We start from the raw sequence: 23032 nt of genomic DNA, 5'->3' as shown, positions 1-23032 counted from the left end.
CAGGGAGGGGGACACCAGCTACAGTGATATTAGGGTAAGGCAGGACACGGGAGGAGGACGCCAGCTACAGTGATATTAGGGTAAGGCAGGACACGGGAGGGGGACGCCAGCTAGAGTGATATTAGGGTAAGGCAGGACACGGGAGGGGGACGCCAGCTACAGTGATATTAGGGTAAGGCAGGACACGGGAGGAGGACGCCAGCTACAGTGATATTAGGGTAAGGCAGGACACGGGAGGAGGACGCCAGCTACAGTAATATTAGGGTAAGGCAGGACACGGGAGGGGGACACCAGCTACAGTAATATTAGGGTAAGGCAGGATACAGGAGGAGGACGCCAGCTACAGTGATATTAGGGTAAGGCAGGACACGGGAGGAGGACGCCAGCTACAGTGATATTAGGGTCAGCCAGGATACGGGAGGGGGACGCCAGCTACAGTGATATTAGGGTCAGCCAGGATACGGGAGGAGGACGCCAGCTACAGTAATATTAGGTCAGGTAGGACACGGGAGGAGGACGCCAGGTACAGTGATATTAGGGTAAGGCAGGACACAGGAGGAGGACGCCAGCTACAGTAATATTAAAGTAAGGCAGGACACGGGAGGAGGACGCCAGCTACAGTAATATTAGGGTAAGGCAGGACACAAGAGGAGGACGCCAGCTACAGTAATATTAGGGTAAGGCAGGACACGGGAGGAGGACGCCAGCTACAGTAATATTAGGGTAAGACAGGACACAGGAGGAGGACACCAGCTACAGGGAGGGGGACACCAGCTACAGTGATATTAGGGTAAGGCAGGACACGGGAGGAGGACGCCAGCTACAGTGATATTAGGGTAAGGCAGGACACGGGAGGGGGACGCCAGCTAGAGTAATATTAGGTAAGGCAGGACACGGGAGGAGGACGCCAGCTACAGTAATATTAGGTAAGGCAGGACACGGGAGGAGGACGCCAGCCACAGCAATATTAGGGTAAGGCAGAACACGGGAGAAGGATGCCAGCTACAGTAATATTAGGGTAAGGCAGGACACGGGAGGAGGACGCCAGCTACAGTAATATTAGGGTAAGGCAGGACACGGGAGGGGACGCCAGCTACAGTGATATTAGGGTAAGGCAGGACACGGGAGGGGGACGCCAGCTACAGTAATATTAGGGTAAGGCAGGACGCCAGCTACAGTAATATTAGGGTAAGGCAGGACACGGGAGGGGACGCCAGCTACAGTGATATTAGGGTAAGGCAGGACACGGGAGGGGGACGCCAGCTACAGTAATATTAGGGTAAGGCAGGACGCCAGCTACAGTAATATTAGGTTAAGGCAGGACACGGGAGGGGACACCAGCTACAGTAATATTAGGTAAGGCAGGACACGGGAGGAGGACGCCAGCTACAGTAATATTAGGTAAGGCAGGACACGGGAGGAGGACGCCAGCTACAGTAATATTAGGTAAGGCAGGACACGGGAGGAGGACGCCAGCCACAGCAATATTAGGGTAAGGCAGAACACGGGAGAAGGATGCCAGCTACAGTAATATTAGGGTAAGGCAGAACACGGGAGAAGGATGCCAGCTACAGTAATATTAGGTAAGGCAGGACACGGGAGGAGGACGCCAGCTACAGTAATATTAGGTAAGGCAGGACACGGGAGGAGGACGCCAGCCACAGCAATATTAGGGTAAGGCAGAACACGGGAGAAGGATGCCAGCTACAGTAATATTAGGGTAAGGCAGGACACAGGAGGAGGACGCCAGCTACAGTAATATTAGGGTAAGGCAGGACACGGGAGGAGGACACCAGCTACAGTGATATTAGGGTAAGGCAGGACACAGGAGGAGGACGCCAGCTACAGTAATATTAGGGTAAGGCAGGACACGGGAGGAGGACGCCAGCTACAGTAATATTAGGGTAAGGCAGGACGCCAGCTACAGTAATATTAGGGTAAGGCAGGACACGGGAGGAGGACGCCAGCTACAGTAATATTAGGGTAAGGCAGGACGCCAGCTACAGTAATATTAGGGTAAGGCAGGACACGGGAGGGGACACCAGCTACAGTAATATTAGGGTAAGGAAGTACACGGGAGGAGGACGCCAGCTACAGTGATATTAGGTCAGGCAGGACACGGGAGGAGGACGCCAGCTACAGTAATATTAGGGTCAGGCAGGACACGGGAGGGGACGCCAGCTACAGTAATATTAGGGTCAGCCAGGATACGGGAGGGGGACGCCAGCTACAGTAATATTAGGGTAAGGCAGGACACGGGAGGAGGACGCCAGCTACAGTGATATTAGGGTCAGCCAGGACACGGGAGGGGGACGCCAGCTACAGTAATATTAGGGTAAGGCAGGACACAGGAGGAGGACGCCAGCTACAGTATTATTAGGGTAAGGCAGGACACGGTAGGAGAACACCAGCTACAGTAATATTAGGGTAAGGCAGGACGCCAGCTACAGTAATATTAGGGTAAGGCAGGACACGGGAGGGGACACCAGCTACAGTAATATTAGGGTAAGGCAGGACACGGGAGGGGACGCCAGCTACAGTAATATTAGGTAAGGCAGGACACGGGAGGAGGACGCCAGCTACAGTAATATTAGGTAAGGCAGGACACGGGAGGAGGACGCCAGCCACAGTAATATTAGGTAAGGCAGGACACGGGAGGAGGACGCCAGCCACAGCAATATTAGGGTAAGGCAGAACACGGGAGAAGGACGCCAGCTACAGTAATATTAGGGTAAGGCAGGACACGGGAGGAGGACGCCAGCTACAGTAATATTAGGGTAAGGCAGGACACGGGAGGAGGACGCCAGCTACAGTGATATTAGGGTCAGCCAGGATACGGGAGGGGGACGCCAGCTACAGTGATATTAGGGTCAGCCAGGATATGGGAGGAGGACGCCAGCTACAGTAATATTAGGTCAGGCAGGACACGGGAGGAGGACGCCAGCTACTGTGATATTAGGGTAAGGCAGGACACGGGAGGGGGACACCAGCTACAGTGATATTAGGGTAAGGCAGGACACGGGAGCGGGACACCAGCTACAGTGATATTAGGGTAAGGCAGGACACAGGAGGAGGACGCCAGCTACAGTAATATTAAAGTAAGGCAGGACACGGGAGGAGGACGCCAGCTACAGTAATATTAGGGTAAGGCAGGACACGGGAGGAGGACGCCAGCTACAGTAATATTAGGGTAAGGCAGGACACGGGAGGAGGACGCCAGCTACAGTAATATTAGGGTAAGGCAGGACACGGGAGGGGGACGCCAGCTACAGTGATATTAGGGTAAGGCAGGACACGGGAGGGGGACACCAGCTACAGTGATATTAGGGTAAGGCAGGACACAGGAGGAGGACGCCAGCTACAGTAATATTAAAGTAAGGCAGGACACGGGAGGAGGACGCCAGCTACAGTAATATTAGGGTAAGGCAGGACACGGGAGGAGGACGCCAGCTACAGTAATATTAGGGTAAGGCAGGACACGGGAGGAGGACGCCAGCTACAGTAATATTAGGGTAAGACAGGACACAGGAGGAGGACACCAGCTACAGGGAGGGGGACACCAGCTACAGTGATATTAGGGTAAGGCAGGACACGGGAGGAGGACGCCAGCTACAGTGATATTAGGGTAAGGCAGGACACGGGAGGGGGACGCCAGCTAGAGTGATATTAGGGTAAGGCAGGACACGGGAGGGGGACGACAGCTACAGTGATATTAGGGTAAGGCAGGACACGGGAGGAGGACGCCAGCTACAGTGATATTAGGGTAAGGCAGGACACGGGAGGAGGACGCCAGCTACAGTAATATTAGGGTAAGGCAGGACACGGGAGGGGGACACCAGCTACAGTAATATTAGGGTAAGGCAGGATACAGGAGGAGGACGCCAGCTACAGTGATATTAGGGTAAGGCAGGACACGGGAGGAGGACGCCAGCTACAGTGATATTAGGGTCAGCCAGGATACGGGAGGGGGACGCCAGCTACAGTGATATTAGGGTCAGCCAGGATACGGGAGGAGGACGCCAGCTACAGTAATATTAGGTCAGGCAGGACACGGGAGGAGGACGCCAGGTACAGTGATATTAGGGTAAGGCAGGACACAGGAGGAGGACGCCAGCTACAGTAATATTAAAGTAAGGCAGGACACGGGAGGAGGACGCCAGCTACAGTAATATTAGGGTAAGGCAGGACACGGGAGGAGGACGCCAGCTACAGTAATATTAGGGTAAGGCAGGACACGGGAGGAGGACGCCAGCTACAGTAATATTAGGGTAAGACAGGACACAGGAGGAGGACACCAGCTACAGGGAGGGGGACACCAGCTACAGTGATATTAGGGTAAGGCAGGACACGGGAGGAGGACGCCAGCTACAGTGATATTAGGGTAAGGCAGGACACGGGAGGGGGACGCCAGCTAGAGTGATATTAGGGTAAGGCAGGACACGGGAGGGGGACGCCAGCTACAGTGATATTAGGGTAAGGCAGGACACGGGAGGAGGACGCCAGCTACAGTGATATTAGGGTAAGGCAGGACACGGGAGGAGGACGCCAGCTACAGTAATATTAGGGTAAGGCAGGACACGGGAGGGGGACACCAGCTACAGTAATATTAGGGTAAGGCAGGATACAGGAGGAGGACGCCAGCTACAGTGATATTAGGGTAAGGCAGGACACGGGAGGAGGACGCCAGCTACAGTAATATTAGGGTAAGGCAGGACACGGGAGTGGGACACCAGCTACAGTGATATTAGGGTAAGGCAGGACGCCAGCTACAGTAATATTAGGGTAAGGCAGGATACAGGAGGAGGACGCCAGCTACAGTGATATTAGGGTAAGGCAGGACACGGGGAGGAGGACACCAGCTACAGTAATATTAGGGTAAGGCAGGACACGGGAGGGGACGCCAGCTACAGTGATATTAGGGTAAGGCAGGATACAGGAGGAGGACGCCAGCTACAGTGATATTAGGGTAAGGCAGGACACGGGAGGAGGACACCAGCTACAGTAATATTAGGGTAAGGCAGGATACAGGAGGAGGACGCCAGCTACAGTAATATTAGGGTAAGGCAGGACACGGGAGTGGGACACCAGCTACAGTAATATTAGGGTAAGGCAGAACACGGGAGGAGGACGCCAGCTACAGTAATATTAGGGTAAGGCAGGACACGGGAGTGGGACACCAGCTACAGTGATATTAGGGTAAGGCAGGACACGGGAGGAGGACGCCAGCTACAGTAATATTAGGGTAAGGCAGGACACGGGAGGAGGACGCCAGCTACAGTAATATTAGGGTAAGGCAGGACACGGGAGGAGGACGCCAGCTGCAGTAATATTAGGGTAAGGCAGGACACGGGAGGGGGACGCCAGCTACAGTGATATTAGGGTAAGGCAGGACACGGGAGGGGGACGCCAGCTAGAGTGATATTAGGGTAAGGCAGGACACGGGAGGGGGACGCCAGCTACAGTGATATTAGGGTAAGGCAGGACACGGGAGGAGGACGCCAGCTACAGTGATATTAGGGTAAGGCAGGACACGGGAGGAGGACGCCAGCTACAGTAATATTAGGGTAAGGCAGGACACGGGAGGGGGACACCAGCTACAGTAATATTAGGGTAAGGCAGGATACAGGAGGAGGACGCCAGCTACAGTGATATTAGGGTAAGGCAGGACACGGGAGGAGGACGCCAGCTACAGTAATATTAGGGTAAGGCAGGACACGGGAGTGGGACACCAGCTACAGTGATATTAGGGTAAGGCAGGACGCCAGCTACAGTAATATTAGGGTAAGGCAGGATACAGGAGGAGGACGCCAGCTACAGTGATATTAGGGTAAGGCAGGACACGGGAGGAGGACACCAGCTACAGTAATATTAGGGTAAGGCAGGATACAGGAGGAGGACGCCAGCTACAGTAATATTAGGGTCAGGCAGGACACGGGAGTGGGACACCAGCTACAGTAATATTAGGGTAAGGCAGGACACGGGAGGAGGACGCCAGCTACAGTAATATTAGGGTAAGGCAGGACACGGGAGTGGGACACCAGCTACAGTGATATTAGGGTAAGGCAGGACGCCAGCTACAGTAATATTAGGGTAAGGCAGGATACAGGAGGAGGACGCCAGCTACAGTGATATTAGGGTAAGGCAGGACACGGGAGGAGGACACCAGCTACAGTAATATTAGGGTAAGGCAGGATACAGGAGGAGGACGCCAGCTACAGTAATATTAGGGTAAGGCAGGACACGGGAGTGGGACACCAGCTACAGTAATATTAGGGTAAGGCAGGACACCAGCTACAGTGATATTAGGGTAATGCAGGACACGGGAGGGGGGACGCCAGCTACAGTAATATTAGGGTAAGGCAGGACACGGGAGGGGGACGCCAGCTACAGTAATATTAGGGTAAGGCAGGACACGGGAGGAGGACGCCAGCTACAGTAATATTAGGGTAAGGCAGGACACGGGAGGGGACGCCAGCTACAGTGATATTAGGGTAAGGCAGGACATGGGAGGGGACGCCAGCTACAGTGATATTAGGGTCAGGCAGGACACGGGAGGGGGACGCCAGCTACTGTAATATTAGGGGGTTTTTTGTGTCTTTTTACGCTACTTAATGATATACAAAAGTCTCATTGGACAACATGGCTCCAGGACAAAAATGAATTAAAGGGGATCTGATTAAGCTTACACCAACCGTATGTATACCACATATCTAGGTAACCCCACTACATAACCCCACAATAACACCCCCCCCCCCCCCCCCCGCTTCCATCCCAAGTACCCGCATGTCTCTCTATCAGCTCCTTGAGTGGGATGGACATCTCTTCCTCCACAGTACACGGATTGTTAACATGTCCGGAGATATTGAATAGTTTTGTTCCAGAATTTCTTTCACGGCCAAATCCGGCAAACCAGGAGCCTCCACGTCGGCAAATGGTAGGTGCCACGGCAACCGTCTCTACGTTCGCAACCGTTGTTGGGCAGCCGAATACTCCTGCAAGTGGGGGTGAAGACTGTTACCACTGCCCACAGACATAATTTCTGTACACATGATATAGATCAGGGGAGGAGGGGTAGATTGGGTTATCAGGGTACCACAAGCCGACGACTGGATTCAGTCACCAAGAGAGGAGAGTACAGTGATAGCAGCTGTGGCCCAGGACATTTGAATCCGTTTTATTCTCCACAGCAACAGCATAGCAATGACCTGGCATAGCAGTGCACATACTAGACACAGTGGTGGATCCGGGGGCGGGCTGCAGTACAGTTCAAAATTCAAACAGGGGAACCACACCCTTTACCGGTGAGTCCGTTTGGAAGGCAGTTGGTGACAGTGGGTGTGGCTCCTCTATTTGAATTGCGCATCAGCCCCGCCTCTGGAGGTCCTGGCAGCGGTGCCCCTGTTACATAACGACACAGATACTAACGAGAAATTGCTCATACCAACGTCAGCGGGGAACGGAGGCTTGAGGCGCGGCTTCCCTTGCTTTCCTTCAATGCTTTCAATGAGAGCGGTCTCCTCCCCGCAGATATACGCCCCGGCCCCTCTCACCACGAACACGTCAAAATCAAATCCTGAGCCACAAGCGTTGCGCCCGATAAGCCCTGCGGCATACGCCTCTTGGATGGCCACCTGTTCCGATGACAGCATCATGTGTCAAGAGCCAAGTTCCCCAACTGTCTAAGCCTCCCCCCTCCAACCCGACCCGGTACCTGTAGGTTGGATGCCTCGTTGTAGAACTCTCCCCGGATGTAGATGTAAGCTGCCCGCGCTCCCATGCAGCGGCCGGCCACTAGGCACCCCTCCACCAGCTTGTGGGGATCGTGTCTCATGATCTCGCGGTCCTTACAGGTGCCTGGCTCTCCTTCATCGGCATTCACCACCAGATACTTAGGCCTGAGAGATGGAGAAGAAGGAAGGCTCTAAGTATACGCGCCTCTGGCCTTGTGACGCTGAGACCTTGCTTCAACCTTTTATGTAGGTTTCAAACATATTCAGAATAATCCGTAAATTGTTCAATGACATGGCAGTTTCCGAGAAAACAGATGCGACTTTACAACAAGTCCGATCAGTTTTGTTGGAAACGGGAGCATTGAATAGGCAAAGGGTGGATTGAATACCCCACCTAAACTTGAAAACACTGGGCTAAATGTACTAGCCTCCGAGATCCGGGGGTGGGGTTTTTAAAGCAGCAAATCATTTACATGGTAACACCAGGCAACCACAGTCGCATGACATATAGAAGAAGGCAGCAGAGAAACTTCTGGATACCCACTGCATTAACATCAACACTTACTATGCTCTAACCTGGCCACTAGGGGGCCTGGTAACCAACTCTGCAAAAGGAAAATCACATCTGGCAAATAGTCTTCAAGACTCTTGCAAAAAAAAAAAAATCTATACGTATCAGACCTTTACTAAGAAAGTGTTATGTGAAACATCCACACAGAACATTACCGTCCATCAGAGGGCTTGTTCATAAAGCTCCACTTCAGCCCTGTAGGGAAGCCAGCGCCCCCTCTTCCACGCAGGCCGGAAGATTTCATCTCCCCCAATATCCAATCCACTCCTTTCAATAGCATCTCCTTGGTCTTGTACCAATCGCCGCGGCTCATCGCCCCCTTCAGCCTGCACCAAGAGAGATGGGGGGGGCGGTGACAAACAGGCAACAACACAGGTGAACGAGAAGACAACGCTGAAGACAGGAAGACAATGGCCGCTCACCTCCAATCATGGCGGCCGTACAGATTAGTGAAAATACGATCCTCATCGCTTAAGGGCCCAAACTTCGTCTTCTTTGGAGCCTAGGAGGAGAACATAGACAACTAGTCCCTTAAAACATTGTTTCAGTGTCTTTGTAGTCCACTACAATATTACACAGCAAAGTCACACGTTATAAATCGCTTCAAGCTCACTCAGGTCTGTATCTCAGTGCTTATATACAGAGCAGAGTGTGCTAGAAGCACCATTACAGCCAGACAGGAAAGAGGAGCTGCAGAGATATACTAGACAGGAGAAGGACACAGCGGCTCAGAGATGAAAAATCCATATATACCGATCTGTGTGTGTGCGGACCTGTGTGAGAGGGACAGACAAAGGGTCACATCTCGGCCTGGGTGACACCAAGGCACTGGGTTTGAGGTGCTTGTTGTCAGCAGTGAGGGAGAGATGAGGATATCAGACCACAGGGTCCTTAATTTAGTGTTGAGACATAAATGAGGAGGTGGCAGAGAGACAGGTGGACGTATGAGATAGGAGAGGTCAGGGGAGAAGGGGTCTCATATACACTGGAGGGGCGTGGGAACGCTGCAACTGGGCTAGATTGGCCACTTCGACAGCAGCCTCTATCTCTTCATCAGTGTTACAGGGTGACACACAGACAACTCTATCAAGGAAATGACGCTGACATATTACAACAACAGTGTATGGCTCTTCCAGCTAAACACACAACCATTTATCAAACCACTCAGCATTCACATTGTTTACTAGTATTCCGCTCGAAGCAAACGCTTCGACAGCTAGTCTGCTACCTTCTGTGTTTGTGCATGTGAGAAAGATGTAGTTTCACTCTCTGCCAGCAGATGGCGGTGTTTCTGAAACTCACAGACACTAGACATATATATAGATGTTCCCAAGTAAGCATTACTTTGACCACTAGGGGCAGTATAATAACAGGTTAGTTATTACTGCTTTATATCAACACTAGTTAAAACCCAGTCAAAATGACTTTGAGCTGTGACAGTTTTTAGACATCGGAAATTAATTCCATCTGGGAATCAAATTATTCCAGAAGGTAACTATCCCGGTTAGTCTGAGATGCTGCATCCGTGTGCAACTTAAGGTGCCCATATACTTGTCTGATTTGGGGCGATTTCACCAGATCCAGATGGATCCGATCCGGACGATAAATTGGCCCAAATCGGATGCGTGTGACAGCTCATCCGATCCGATGCAAGGTCCCGTGCGCATCGGGTCGGACCCTACAGATTGCACCTGCTGCAGGAACAATCTGTCGGATCGGACCCACCAGCGGCACATCGGGGTACTTTTTAGCACCCACGATGTTTTGGACCAATCCGTAGGTGTGTGCCAGCAGTGAAGTGCCGCTGTCACACACTATGTGCAGCAGCAGGGTCCAGGCAGCGGCGATATGGGCAGTGGTGTCCAGGCAGTGGCGACTGGGCGCTTGTAGCGCTATTTGCCAGGCGGCAGGGCGGGACCGCGGCTTTATTTTAACACATTTTGTAAGTTGGCACATCAAGTGCCAAATTGTACGCAAGCCTTCCCAGGATCTGCCGGGGGGTTCCCAAGGGCAAACTGGTCCGACTTATGCTTAGGACAAGTCGGACTAGTGTATGGGGCCTTTAGTCACAGACAGGAGAGAGCGACCCCTGAAAATGGTTAAGAGTAGTTGCACACAAGCATCCGGGACGACTTGTCCTAAGGTCTATTTTTAGTTCTATAATCCCAGTACCATCCCATTCACCTACCGGTTCAGGTGCTGTGGAGTTAAACCTGGCGAAGGCGACAGCTGGAGCAGGAGAGGGGAGGGACAAACGTAACAGGTGTCGGACAGACAGCATCATCCTGGCTGGTGATGGCCTACAGGAAACAGATCACAATAAGAGAAAAGGTACATACAGCAGCCAATTCCCCATAGCTACCTTACACAACAATAGTGTTCATTCTAGCACTCGGCATCTTCCAAAACCTGTGCAGTTCCTCTTCCCTGGCCTGTGTGGTCACTCTCTGCTGCTGTGCTTCTAGCACAGTGTGGTCTGCATATCAGTGCTGAAATACAGAGCAGTCTGTGCTAGATACAGTGCAGAGAGCGACACGCCAGGCAGGGAAGAGGAACTGCACTGCAGGATTAAACACTAACTAGGCACAAGGGAGGATATTAAACACACATGATGTCGACAGGTGGTTATTGATGTCAGCATGGTTAAAGTGCTGACATTGACACCATGTGAATATCATATGGTAGACATTTACAGGAAGCTTCAGGGGCACATGCTTGGGGCAGAATCAAAAGAATAACTGTGTCGACAGCGCTACATCCTAAAGATGTCGACAATCAATTGCTAAATTATCATGTTGACTGATAAATGTCGACATTGTAATTAACTAATGCTAGGTACACACTGTCCGATATATTGGTTGTTTCGATCTTATATTAATTGATGGGCCAACGGTGAGAGGTCTGCCGGGCTGCGCTGCATGACCCCTCACATCATACTGCTCACAGCCAGGGGTCAGAGGCAGCCAGGCAGCGTATATTAAAGGTACTCAGTGCTGCCCAGCTCTGAAAACATGGTCAATTATGCATGCGCCTATTATGCTGGGTACACACCAGGACGGCAAGGGTCCGATCCCATCAATCTAGATCCAATTCTGACCGATTGGATGTAGATTGTGTGGTGATTGGGCCCTTTTCTGTCCTGGTGTGGACCGATACTGATCTGATGCGCGGTCCCGCGGGTCGGTTGGTCGTTATTCAAATTCTACCTGCAGCAGGTAGGATCTGGAAACGACCATACACCCGGGTGCGGGTCGCCATTGGATCGGACCGGTGCACATTGTGAGCGGGTCATGCCCCCCACGTCCATAGTGAGCGGGTTGGAAGAAACACTGATGACCTGAGCTGGTCGTCCTGGTGTGTACCCCGCATAAATCCCAAAATCCCGGGACTGGAGCTTCCAATCCTGGTGTTTTTTAGAGCCAAATCCTGGGATCCTGCCGATAGTTGTGACATCAATCAGGATGGATTGGGCAGTGGATATGGAGAACACGCTGCCCAGTCCATGTGTAGATATATCTTCTAGTGTGGGTCCACAGACTGTTAATAAATAAATAAATCCTTAGCAGAACGTGGCACGATCTGCTAACGATCTACTAACAATCAGGATGGTTTTGGTGTGTACCAGGCATTATAGACAGATCAGGAAGATCTGTTGAACTGGTCTGATACAGCCTAGCGGCAATTCTTGTGCAACGCTCTGACCATGGGAAACAATACCATACAAACACATGAAATCTTACAGTACACAAAGTAACACAGTTACCATCAACTGACTCAAATACAGAATAACAATCATTTTGAAGTCATGTGCAAAGGGCCCTTTTGAGAGATAACTTAAAAAAAAAAAAGAGTCTAGTGTTTACACTCAAAATCAATCATGATGTGCGCTCCCGCGTATTGATAACAAACCCCCCCCATTATTGAATGATCTCATTTACCAATATAGTTTAGAATGTACACAATATTGTTTGACCAGCGGCACCGCCATCACAGTTATCTGTATAGACGGTGCCATTAGTCGCCTAGTGTGGATGGGGCTCTGCGGAGGATATTTTAGTGGCAGTGGAGCTTTCAATCAATGTTTCATATCGCATGGTCTCAAATACCCACTGGGGTCCCTTTTTTTCCAGGAGACCACTAACCTACCAGTATGTATTTGGATTGTGAAAGGAAATTAGAGTACCCGGAGGAAGCCCACATAATCACCGTGAAAACATACAAACTCCCCACAGATGCAAACCCCCCAGTAAGAATTGAACTTAAGACGTCAGCGCTGTGAAGCAGCAGCAAGCTGAAAGTGTGATTGGGGGGAGAACAAGTTGGGGGGGCTAATGGGGGACACATATACATGTTAGCTGTCATTACTTATATACAAGGGTGGGTACATGCATGGATTTTCCATTGCTACATTCTCATGTTGACTAATGTTGAGGTTTTATAGTAGGGACATTGCATAGGCAGTGCTCTTAGCTATGTCCAGCACATGCATTGCATTGCATTATGTAACCTGCAGCCCCTGCCACCCTTCCCCATACTCTTGCTGCCAGGACAGCACCCATCACCATGACAACGCGCCTCCTACTCCCAGCATGGCAACCCCAACACCATAACCCCCAAACTTATACCCTGTTTACATAATGTCACCTTCAGTAGCGGCCCCACTGCGATATCACACTCCTCCTCTTCCTGTGCCGGGGAGGTGACGTCACTCCTGGCATTTATCCCTCCGCGCTGCCACGTCACCGGCACGGAGCGGCCATGTTTCTTACTGGCAAGGTCCCTCACTGTTACATATACCGGGCTTACGGCTTGTGTAATGTCATGTTGGCACGATGTTGTGTAAAATCATGCAACTTAGCATTAGCATGACCACTTGCTAATATCATGAATTTGTCACTGACTGTGTCAGGAACGGGGTATGCTGGGTTATGTAGTCCCCATTTATTTCATAAAAAGATTTTTTTTTTCTCCAAATATTGATTTACTAAATTTTAAGTGAGTTTCAAAAAGGTTTTACTTAATGCGCTCATTAAATTGGGTACATGCTATACTATATGAGCCACGAGCGATATCATTAACGATATTGGCTAAGCTATCAGGAAAATATATAGCGCATGCACTCGCTAACGATATTGGTTAGTGACACCTCCACTGAACATGTAGGAGTACATTTACTAAGATGGCATGTTGCCCATAGCAACCAATCAGATTCTACGTCTTGTTTTTTTTTTTTTTAGCACCTTCTAGAAGATGATAGCATTGGATTTGGACTTTTTCATGGTTTACTATCCAGGTGGACTGGCGAGGGTAGGTGGTACAATATGTGGTAGTCAATATGCTTAGAAGTCGACACTGGCACCAAAAAAAAAAAACTTGAACAACTTATGTCAAACTTGTGTCGACCTGTGCCATTTTTTCTTGTGTCCACCTTTTGACATAGTTGGCCGTGTGTATGTAGACATATTGACTGTCTATCTGTAAATCCAGAATCATAACTTGCTCAGTGCTAGGGATACCACTTACCACCACCTGTGCGGGATTACTCCGGACAGTACGGTAATTAAGACCAGCGGCGTTCCCTGACTATACAATGCCCTCTCACATGTTACCAAGGGGATTCTGCGGCAGGGGGGGAGGCTTTAAGCTGCTTGCTAAGCAGCAAGTGACCGCTGCTTCGCGAGCGGTACTGAATCAGGCCCTTGGTGTACTAAGCTCCAGGTACCAGCTTCTTATTTCCTTACTGAAGATTGTCCCACTAATACCTATTTCACATCACAAAAAAAAAGCCGGGTCCATCCTGGGTTGTTGCCGGGTCGACCCAGGTCTCTGTGCGATGTGAAAGGGCCTTTCCAATTTTCCCGGGCCCAGCAACCCTGCATTCCGAGTCCGACCCAGGTTAAAAGAAGGTTCTCGTACACAATATGGAGGAGGCAGCGCTATACTATACAGTTAATAGAAGATGGTTTTGGGTTTGTGTGGGACGGTCAGTACTGCGCTCTGAGCTGCCTGTATTCTTTTCAAAAAAAGGGGGATCACCTGGTTTCCCCAAAGTGTACAGATATGTGGAAAGATATTTTTGAAATGTGAATATGGGCGCTAGACAAAGTGATGGATAGGATAAAAATATAGAGTACAGAGGCTAGTACTTCCCTGTAATTCTCAAGTTCTCCAGATGGGTGTTTTTCAAAGGCGTATATTCTTGTTTAGAAATATGAAATGACAAGAAAAAAACAACAAGGCAATGCCCCTCGTGTAATCCCGTTTGAACTATGTTTGGTGAAATTCAAAAAAATGGGATTAATAATATAATAAGATCCAATTTTATTCTGTCGGGGGGTCACCCCTTCTAAATACACTTACACCAATCAGTAAGTGTATTCGCCGAATCAAGATCTTTACATCCAGGTCACACTGTATATTCAAATGATATATGTCGGGGGGTATCCCCTAAACCATGTACTCACGTATTGATGGTTTTCACTGCGCATAGAACGGTTTCTTTCAATGGCACGGATCCTATATCCGGAATGGAGTAATGATGAAAGAATTTATGGATCCTCTTATGTAAAAACAGGTATCCTTTATTGGTGAAATACAACAATAAAATAATGGAATGGGGCTACTATACTGTGAGTGGCCGGTCAGGGCTGGACAGATCAGAGTGATGGTGAAATGTGAACAAGGTTACCGGGGCCCCTTCTCCTTGTCCACGTTCTGTCCAGAATCCTTTCCGCTCCTCCAGTAGTATGGTGACCCCCACAACAAGGTAAAAAGGTGCAAGGGAAGTCCACCATAGAAGTTAATAGAAGAAATTTTGGGCCAGATGTGCTAAGCTTGGAAAGTGATAACATGGAGAGTGATAAATTGACAGCCAATCAGCCCCTACCTGTTATGCAGCAGGCTGCATTTGAAAGATAACAGTTGGGAGCTGATTGGTTGGTGGTTTATCACTCTCCATTTTATCACTTTTCAAGGCTTAGTACATCTCACCCAATAAATTGTTCTCATTATTCATTTACATCATACATATTATATCACTAGGTGATTCATTGCGCCCTACGGGCGCTCTTCACACCGTCGTAAGGGGCTGCGCCCTCTTAATTTGTGAACGTTTGTATATGAGAAATATGGTTAGAATTGTATGAAAGATGCCTGTATTGCAACTTAGGTGTCCGCGAATCGCGGGAGGGGTGGTTGTGGGGGGGTGGATGCTGCGAATCGCGGGAGGGGAGGGATTGCAGAGATTCGCGGGAGGGGGGTCGCGGGGTGGGTTGCCGCAAATCGCGGGAGGGGGGTTACGGGGGCGGGGGTTGCGGCGAATCATGGTAGGGGGGGTCGCGGGGGGTGTGCCGTGAATCACGGGAGGGGGGGTCACGGGGTGGGGTGCCGAGAATCGCGGGGGTGTGTGTGTGTGCCGTGAATTGCGGGAGTGGGGGTTGCGGGGGGGGGTGGGGGGGGGGGGGTGTGACGCGAATCGCCACAAGAAAAAATCAACACAGAAAGGTCAACACATGTAAATGTTGACATAAGTGTGGCACTTCATTGGTGTCCATGTCGACACATGAGAATGAATATGAAAACATTCAAAAAATGAAAAAAAAAACTTCAAAAACTCATGTCAACCTTTTTCATTGTCGACCATAGCCATGTCAGTGTTTTCCATGTGCAATTTAATTCTGCAGCTGCCGCGAATCACGGGGGGGGGGTGCAGCGAATTGCGGGAGGGGGGGGTCGCGGGGGTGGGTGCCGCAAATCGCGGGAGGGCGGGGTTCACAGGGGTTCCGGTGGGGGGTTGCCGCGAATTGCGGGAGGTGGGGGGTCACGGGGGGTGCCGCGAATCGCGGGAGGGGGGGTTGCGGGGGGGTGTGACGCGAATCGCCACAAGAAAAAATCAACACAGAAGGGTCAACACATGTAAATGTTGACATAAGTGTGCCACTTCATTGGTGTCCATGTCGACACATGACAATGAATATGAAAAAATTAAAAAAATTAAAAATAATTCTTCAAAAACTCATGTCAACCTTTTTCATTGTCGACCATAGCCATGTCAGTGTTTTGCATGTGCCATTTAATCCTGGGGCTGCTGCGAATTGCGGGTAGGGGGGGGGGTGCCGGGAATCGCGGGAGGGGGGTCGCAGGGGGGGTGCCGCCAATCGTGCAAGGGGGGGTCGTGGGGGGGTTCTTTTTGCCGCGAATCGCGGGAGGGAGGTTGCGGGGGGGGGGTGTTTTTTCCGCGAATCGGGGGGGGGGGGTGTCACGGGGGAGGGTTTGCCGCGATTCGCGGGAGGGGGGGGTCGCGGGGTGGTGGTTATGCCGCGAATTGCAGGAGGGGTCGTGGGGGGGGTTCTTTTTGCAGCGAATCGCGGTAGGGGGGGTCGCGGGGGAGCGGGTGTTTTTGCCGCGAATCGCGGGAGGGGGGGGGGCGCGCAGGGGGGGAGGTTTTGCCGCAAATCGCGGGAGGGGGGCGCTCACCTGGTGGCTGTGGAGTAGCAGTGCTGGGCAACATGGGAAGTCAGTGGGTGTCTGGCACTGTCTGTGGGCTCACTGGGCTGGTTCTCTATCACATACCTCCCAACATGACCCTCTCCAGGAGGGACACAATGCTCTGTTTCTAGACTTCCCCTTAATGTATGATTGCCATCACCTGTTTTAAACAGGTTAATTTCTCAGAAAGGTGTTCAGCACAGATGAAGGCAATCACACATTAAGAGGAAAGTCCAGGAACAGAGCATTATAGACACAGACACCCACTTTGAGTGACAGATGTAGCCAAATATATAGGAGATATACAGATAAGCAGAACCATTGGCCATATATGGAAAATCCATTTGTGCTTATGACCTTGCAAATCAGACAAAGTAATGGTGCCCACACACGCACCGATTTCAGTGCTATGCGTTTTTGGCTGTACAATGGTTCTTTACAATTTTTCTGCCAGAATTAAGCATGACCCGATGCAATGGTTATTTTGCTGTCTGCGATGCGATGCTGTGCGATTTAAGCACATTTTTTCACTGGCTTTTTCAGACCTTTATTTTGTTCGAGTTCACATGTTTTAAACCTGCAATAAAGTTGTTGATAACAATTTGTATGTTGAAAAAAAGTAGTCTGAGGTACTTTATTTCCAAAAAAAAACAAAAAAACATCGTATAGCATCGGCTCGTATGCCTGTATAATGCTGAGCCCAATGCTATGCGATAATGTCCAAAAAAGTACCTGCTGCACATACTTTTTTGGACATCCAAAATCGGTCCCCGGGAACGCGCATAGCAAAGCATCGCGTCGCACACGCCGCCCGAAAACACCCCGATAATTGTACGCACGATGCGTTTTGTACTTAAAAAGTACAAAACGCATTCTATAATAGGTGCGTGTGTGGGCTGCATAACATTATACTCGCGTTCATTCTAGCACCCTGCACCTTCCATAGCACATGCAATTGCTCTTCCCTACCTGGGGTGTCACTCTCTGCTGTGGCGGTTCTAGCACAGTGTGGCCTGTATTTCAGCACTGATACGCAGACCATATGAGTCAGACTACTGTGTAGTCGCTGCACTGAATAAACAAAGTACATTTTAGCTGATTCTGAATTTGCTCCATAAGTGGTATCCATTTGAAAACAATTCTATGAGTCGCTATGCGCTACCCAGACCGTAACTACAGTATATGTGTCTATATGTGTCTGTGTGTATGTGTGTATATAAGACTTGTGATGGCTGTTTATGTGTGTTGCCGGCCTCACCTCAGGATACAGGACTGACTCATAGATTGTATCTCAGTCAGGCTCCATCCTACCCCAGGACCACTGGAGTGTGACCCTGCTGGCCCCCAAGACAATGCCAGGAGATAAACCTCTGATCAAGAATTATGGTCTCCTTTCCTCCAAGGGGAGACGCCCAGACATTTTTACTTTTTATCACTTATAAACAATGATATGAGCGACCAGAGACTTTCTGCAAGGCTGTATAGCTGAGGTCATCAGCCACTGTCAGAGATTTATTGCCGGGCTCACCCCGCAGGGCATTTACAGGGAAACACAATATTTATTGGCCCTTAAGACGATATTAGACCATATGCACAATAACGACGGAAGTTAATGATGTTTTCATGCATATTGCCTACGCACTATAATGATGCGCACCTGGCCTATCGGTGAATGAGCGCTGGCACTGGGAATCCATTACATTCTCAGCTATCCCCAGAAATCTGTGTTTGCGGTAAATATTCAATGCAAAATAGGACCCCATGGGGGGGGGGATTCAATTGTGGGTGGGAAATCAAAAATATAAATGCATCTCAGGGGTTTTGCAATTTAATAAGGGACAGAAAGAACATGGGTCCATAAAAATCGCTGTCTTTTTTTCCTCACCCATAGACAAAAGAGGTCATTCAGGCCCGATCGCACCCAGCCAGCGTTCAGCTAAGCCCCGCAAGAATGAAGGCCCGCCTTCTGGATCCATAGTAACCATCAAACGATTTTTACACTGGACACAAGTCATTGCGAGCTCAGAGTAGCCAGCGACTTACTCAGTGGTACAATGGACAAAGTCATATCCGGCCTGGAGCGGACGTCACAAACGCTCAGCATTTTCCTGGACACTCCCACCGATTCCCTAGCCACACCTGCGTTTTTCTTAGCGCTCCCACTAAACGGCCGGATACCACCCCCAGGCGCCTACTTCCTGTCAATCACCTTGCGAATGGCGTGCAAAAAGCAAAAGTAGCAGGACTTCGTTGCAGGATGGCCCCACGCATGAGTACCACGGGCTGTATGCATGCGCAGGCTATCGATAATCCCCGCTATGCAAATCCACCGCCGTGTGATCAGGTCTGAATTACCCCCCCAACTCAAATTGTTCAACTAAGGAAAAACCACCAGGACTTGCTCTAGCAACCCCAGTGTCACCAATATCCCTACCCTGAGGACTAATTAAACAATTGGAAGTTACCAATTAGCTTAATTGGTCAATAATTACTCACTTTCCGATGGAAATATAATTAATATATATATATAAGCATAATTATGGAGAGTGATAAACAGCCAGCCAATCAGCTCCTACCTGCCATGTCACAGACTGTGTTTGGAAAATGTCAGACAGGAGCTGATTGGCTGGCTGTTTATCACTCTCCATTTTATCACTTTTGAAGCTTAGTGCAAGTCTGGGAATGAATCGCTGATCGCCGGCCATAAGTCACTGACTCACCATCGACCAATTTTCCCAGTCTGTGCAAATGTAAGTAATAATGGGATATGAGATATGCATTATTTATCGATTCGATTTTGCTTATAGAAATTACTAGAAATGCTTATTGACTAGAAATCGAATAGAAATCGTATGCACATCGAATGCTTTTTGCAGCATTCGATGCATATTCTATCCCAATATGCATATTCTATCCCTCATGTATAGTGGAAATCAAAAAGAAAAATAGTCCTGCCAGGCAAGACTATCTAGTAGAAATCGTACGGCATATCGAATTAAAATCGAATGCCAGATCTAACCCGTGTGTACGCACCTTAACTCTGACCCTTCCACAACTCCGCCACAGAGACAGGCTGACCAAGGCCGGAGCTGATGTCACAGACTGTCCCAGAATACACCTGGGTACGACCCACAAACGCCAGCTTCTAGTCAGTCGAATTCCGAGGGGATTGCAAAAAAATGAATTGCTGATTGATGTGGCTGTTTGGCTTTGTGCATACGCGCTACGATCATTGGGGTCCACCACAGAAAGGTATACATACATCGGGTCGACAAATGAAGATCGACACCCTCAAAAGGTCAAAATTGGTCTAGGTTTTTCGCTTTTTTTGTCCCGAATGTCAACACCGTTGACATGGACACCATATCAGCAGCGCTGCTGTGATCGCCATGCATACCACATGTCGGCACATGTCAGCTCAGAAAAAGGGAAAAAAAACATGTCGACCTTTTGACTGTCAACCTTTCCCAAGTCGACCTAATGATTGTGTCGACCTAAGGATTGTGTTGGCCTAATGACCCTGTCAACCTCGACCCATGTCAACCTTTTGAGGGTGTCAAACTAAGGCCTTTAGAGTGTGTTGACCCAATGTATGTCGATCTTCCTGTGGTCGACCTAGTGACAGTATACCCCAAACACATGCGCAGTTTTTCTGTAATTGATCGGCTTGTGAATAACGACTAGATCTGAATAACCCCCATAGTTTGCACATTTTAAGAAGCGCTGGAGCACATAATAAGAGCTCGATATACAGTAACCTGCCGACACAGAGGAACGTACTGCGCGATTGGTCGACACTGAACACTAGGGATTACAGGGCAGGTGGCTTGGCTTTGCTCCGCTACTTCTCCAATCGTTGTTCACGGAGATGGTAAAGTATGAAAAGGCCAAAAAAGCCCCCCCAAAAAAACAAACCTCATGTAGACCTTGTGTCGATCATTGCCATGTTGACCTTTTGTTTGCATCAGTCTTTTGTCTATCTCGACAGCAGCTCGTCCTAAATGTTGCTATTTGTATCTAGAATGGAATGTTTATTTGCAGTACCACCAGACTTGTCTGTGATGGGTCTTATTAAATGCCCTGCTTTGTATGTCAGCTGTTTTGTTGTGGTTGCAGGTATCAGCCCTGAGGCCATGTCTATTTTGCTAGGACTTATCCACATCAGCAGCAATCACATCCCACTACAGCAAACACAAATAACAGGGTGCTAATTTAGTTTGGCCACAGCATAGATGCGGTGTGACAGATTACCTGGGTGATTTGCATAAAATGCAAATAAGATAATTAGAGCCCTCGCTGTAGATTGCCCAGCTTAGTTAATGATTATTTAGGTCAAACACATACAGCAGTGGCTCCCAAACGTGCTCCGCAAAGCACCCTAAATCCTAGGTGCACATTTTCCGGGTCACCCGGCAGGCGCACAGGTGCACTCATTACTCACTGACACATTTCACTGACACAGGTGGAGCTAATTAATTCACCTGTGATTCTGGGGCAGATTTATTAAGCTTGGTGAAGTGATGAAGTGGCCGGTACTTTATCACCGGCTCCTGGCAAAAGAAGCCTGTAACTACACATTTGAGAGCTGATTGGCCAGTGATAAAGTACCAGCCACATTATCACTTCACCAAGCTTAATGAATCTGCCCTTCTGTGAGGAGAGCTGGAAAACATGCACTGTGTGGGGTAGTTGGGGATTAGTGTAGGAACCACTGGCCTAATCTTTCCATTGACGGATTGGGGTATGGGTCATATTGTCGACAGTAAGAAGGTCAAACGTTAACAGGTTGACCACTATCGATCGACAGGCCATATGTCAGCACATGACAAGGGACAACATGCCCTAGGTCAACAGGGTCGAAAAGCAAGAGGTCGATTGTAATCTAGCTCTGTGTCCACTTGGATAGAATAGAATGAAAAACCGGGTGTGGTATAGGGGTCCGACAGTCGGGATCCCGACAGTCATTATCCCGACGCCGGACCCAGACAGCATGGTGAGCGTAACTAAGCCCCTTGCGGGCATGCTGTGCTCGCTACCTATTCTATTCTCCCTCTATGGGGGTCATGGACCCCCACAATGGAAAATAGCAGGTGGCCATCGGGAACCCGGCTGTCGGTGTTTTGACAGTCGGGATCACGACGTCAGGTGAATGCCCGTCCGGCACCATGAAAAACCACCTGGTTAGGGATTTAAAAAGAAAAAAAACTCATGTAGACCTGTCTCATGTCAACCTATGGCATGTATCAACCTTTTGAATAAGTCGACCTAAGGTATATTGAAACCTATTTCTTGCGTCGACATACGGCCTATCGACCAATAGTGGTTGACCTATTGACTATTGATCTTTTAATTGTCGACTTCCCAACCGCATCCCGGATTGTTCTGTTTCTGGCGGATCTTTAACACCAGAAGGAGGAGGCGGGGCTAAAAGTGTGTGTGTGTGTGTGTGTGTGGGGGGGGGGGGGGGGGGGGGGGGGTGGTGGGAGGGGGGGGGGGGGGGGGAGGGGGACCCGATTTTCTGGAGCCTCCCAGCCATTCCAAGAAAGTACGCAAGTACAGTATGCTATAAAATCCCATCTTCAATAAAACTTCCATCTTAGTAAATTTACCCCTAACAGTCCAGGTTTTCAAGATTTCAAGGTTTTTTTTACCACTGCGCCCAAGGAGGGTAAGCAACCCTGCCTAAATATTGATTATTTTTCAAGTAGCTAAACACAGGTACTATTTTGGCTAGAAAATGGTGAACTCTGTATTTGCAGAATTTGGCATTAATTGTTCCCAGACTACAGAATGTGCTTATTGTGTTATCTGCTTTGTTCATAGACTATAAATTCCACAAAATGCAAATGTGCAATTTCAGCGCCGAATGATGAAGCTGAAGTGAAGATCGAAGAACATATCACACTTTTAGAAAACAGCCTGTCCTGACGCAAATCTCACGCCGTTTGCCAACTCTCTGCACAGGACACAAGATGGCGAGGACGGAATAAGGATATATAAGGCAATGGTCATTACTGCCGTGGCTGGGGCTGTTCCTGGGACTTTGTTAATAGGTGGTCTCTACTTTCCTTTACTTGCTTAGATCTACTCCATTAGCAAAGTCATCAATATGTGACCCTTCCACTGCATAATTAGGACAAATGGCTTATTGGGGCTGTAATTAGCAGCTGTTAAGCATTCCGCAAGAGAGATCATCAAAAGCTTCTATGTCTACAGCCAGGTAGATAATACACATTACCAGACA

The 23032-nt window shown here is 49.4% G+C and overlaps 1 protein-coding gene across 2 annotated transcripts in view; it reads right to left on the bottom strand.

Annotated features, from left to right (window-relative positions):
• The window catches only part of NDUFV1 (NADH:ubiquinone oxidoreductase core subunit V1), a 29738-nt gene extending 16715 nt beyond the window's left edge, over positions 1–13023 (bottom strand). Inside the window, exons 1-7 of one of the 2 annotated variants that reach the window (XM_083145881.1) lie at positions 12946–13023; positions 10490–10601; positions 8724–8803; positions 8457–8627; positions 7712–7895; positions 7442–7631; positions 6780–6992 (exon numbers count right to left, since the gene is read on the bottom strand). In XM_083145881.1, the coding sequence (XP_083002007.1) occupies positions 6780–6992; positions 7442–7631; positions 7712–7895; positions 8457–8627; positions 8724–8803; positions 10490–10585 (934 nt within the window). In that variant the 5' untranslated portion in view covers positions 10586–10601; positions 12946–13023. Of the gene's footprint in view, positions 1–6779; positions 6993–7441; positions 7632–7711; positions 7896–8456; positions 8628–8723; positions 8804–10489; positions 10602–12935 lie in introns of both variants that reach the window. The other variant, XM_083145880.1, reaches the window with a different exon arrangement.
• Between the last annotated feature and the right edge of the window lie 10009 nt (positions 13024–23032).

This window comes from Crinia signifera, chromosome 6 (genome assembly GCF_055691185.1).
Source record: "Crinia signifera chromosome 6, ASM5569118v1, whole genome shotgun sequence".
NCBI classification, from domain to species: Eukaryota; Metazoa; Chordata; class Amphibia; order Anura; family Myobatrachidae; genus Crinia; species Crinia signifera.
This window is presented reverse-complemented; position numbering and strand designations above follow the sequence as displayed.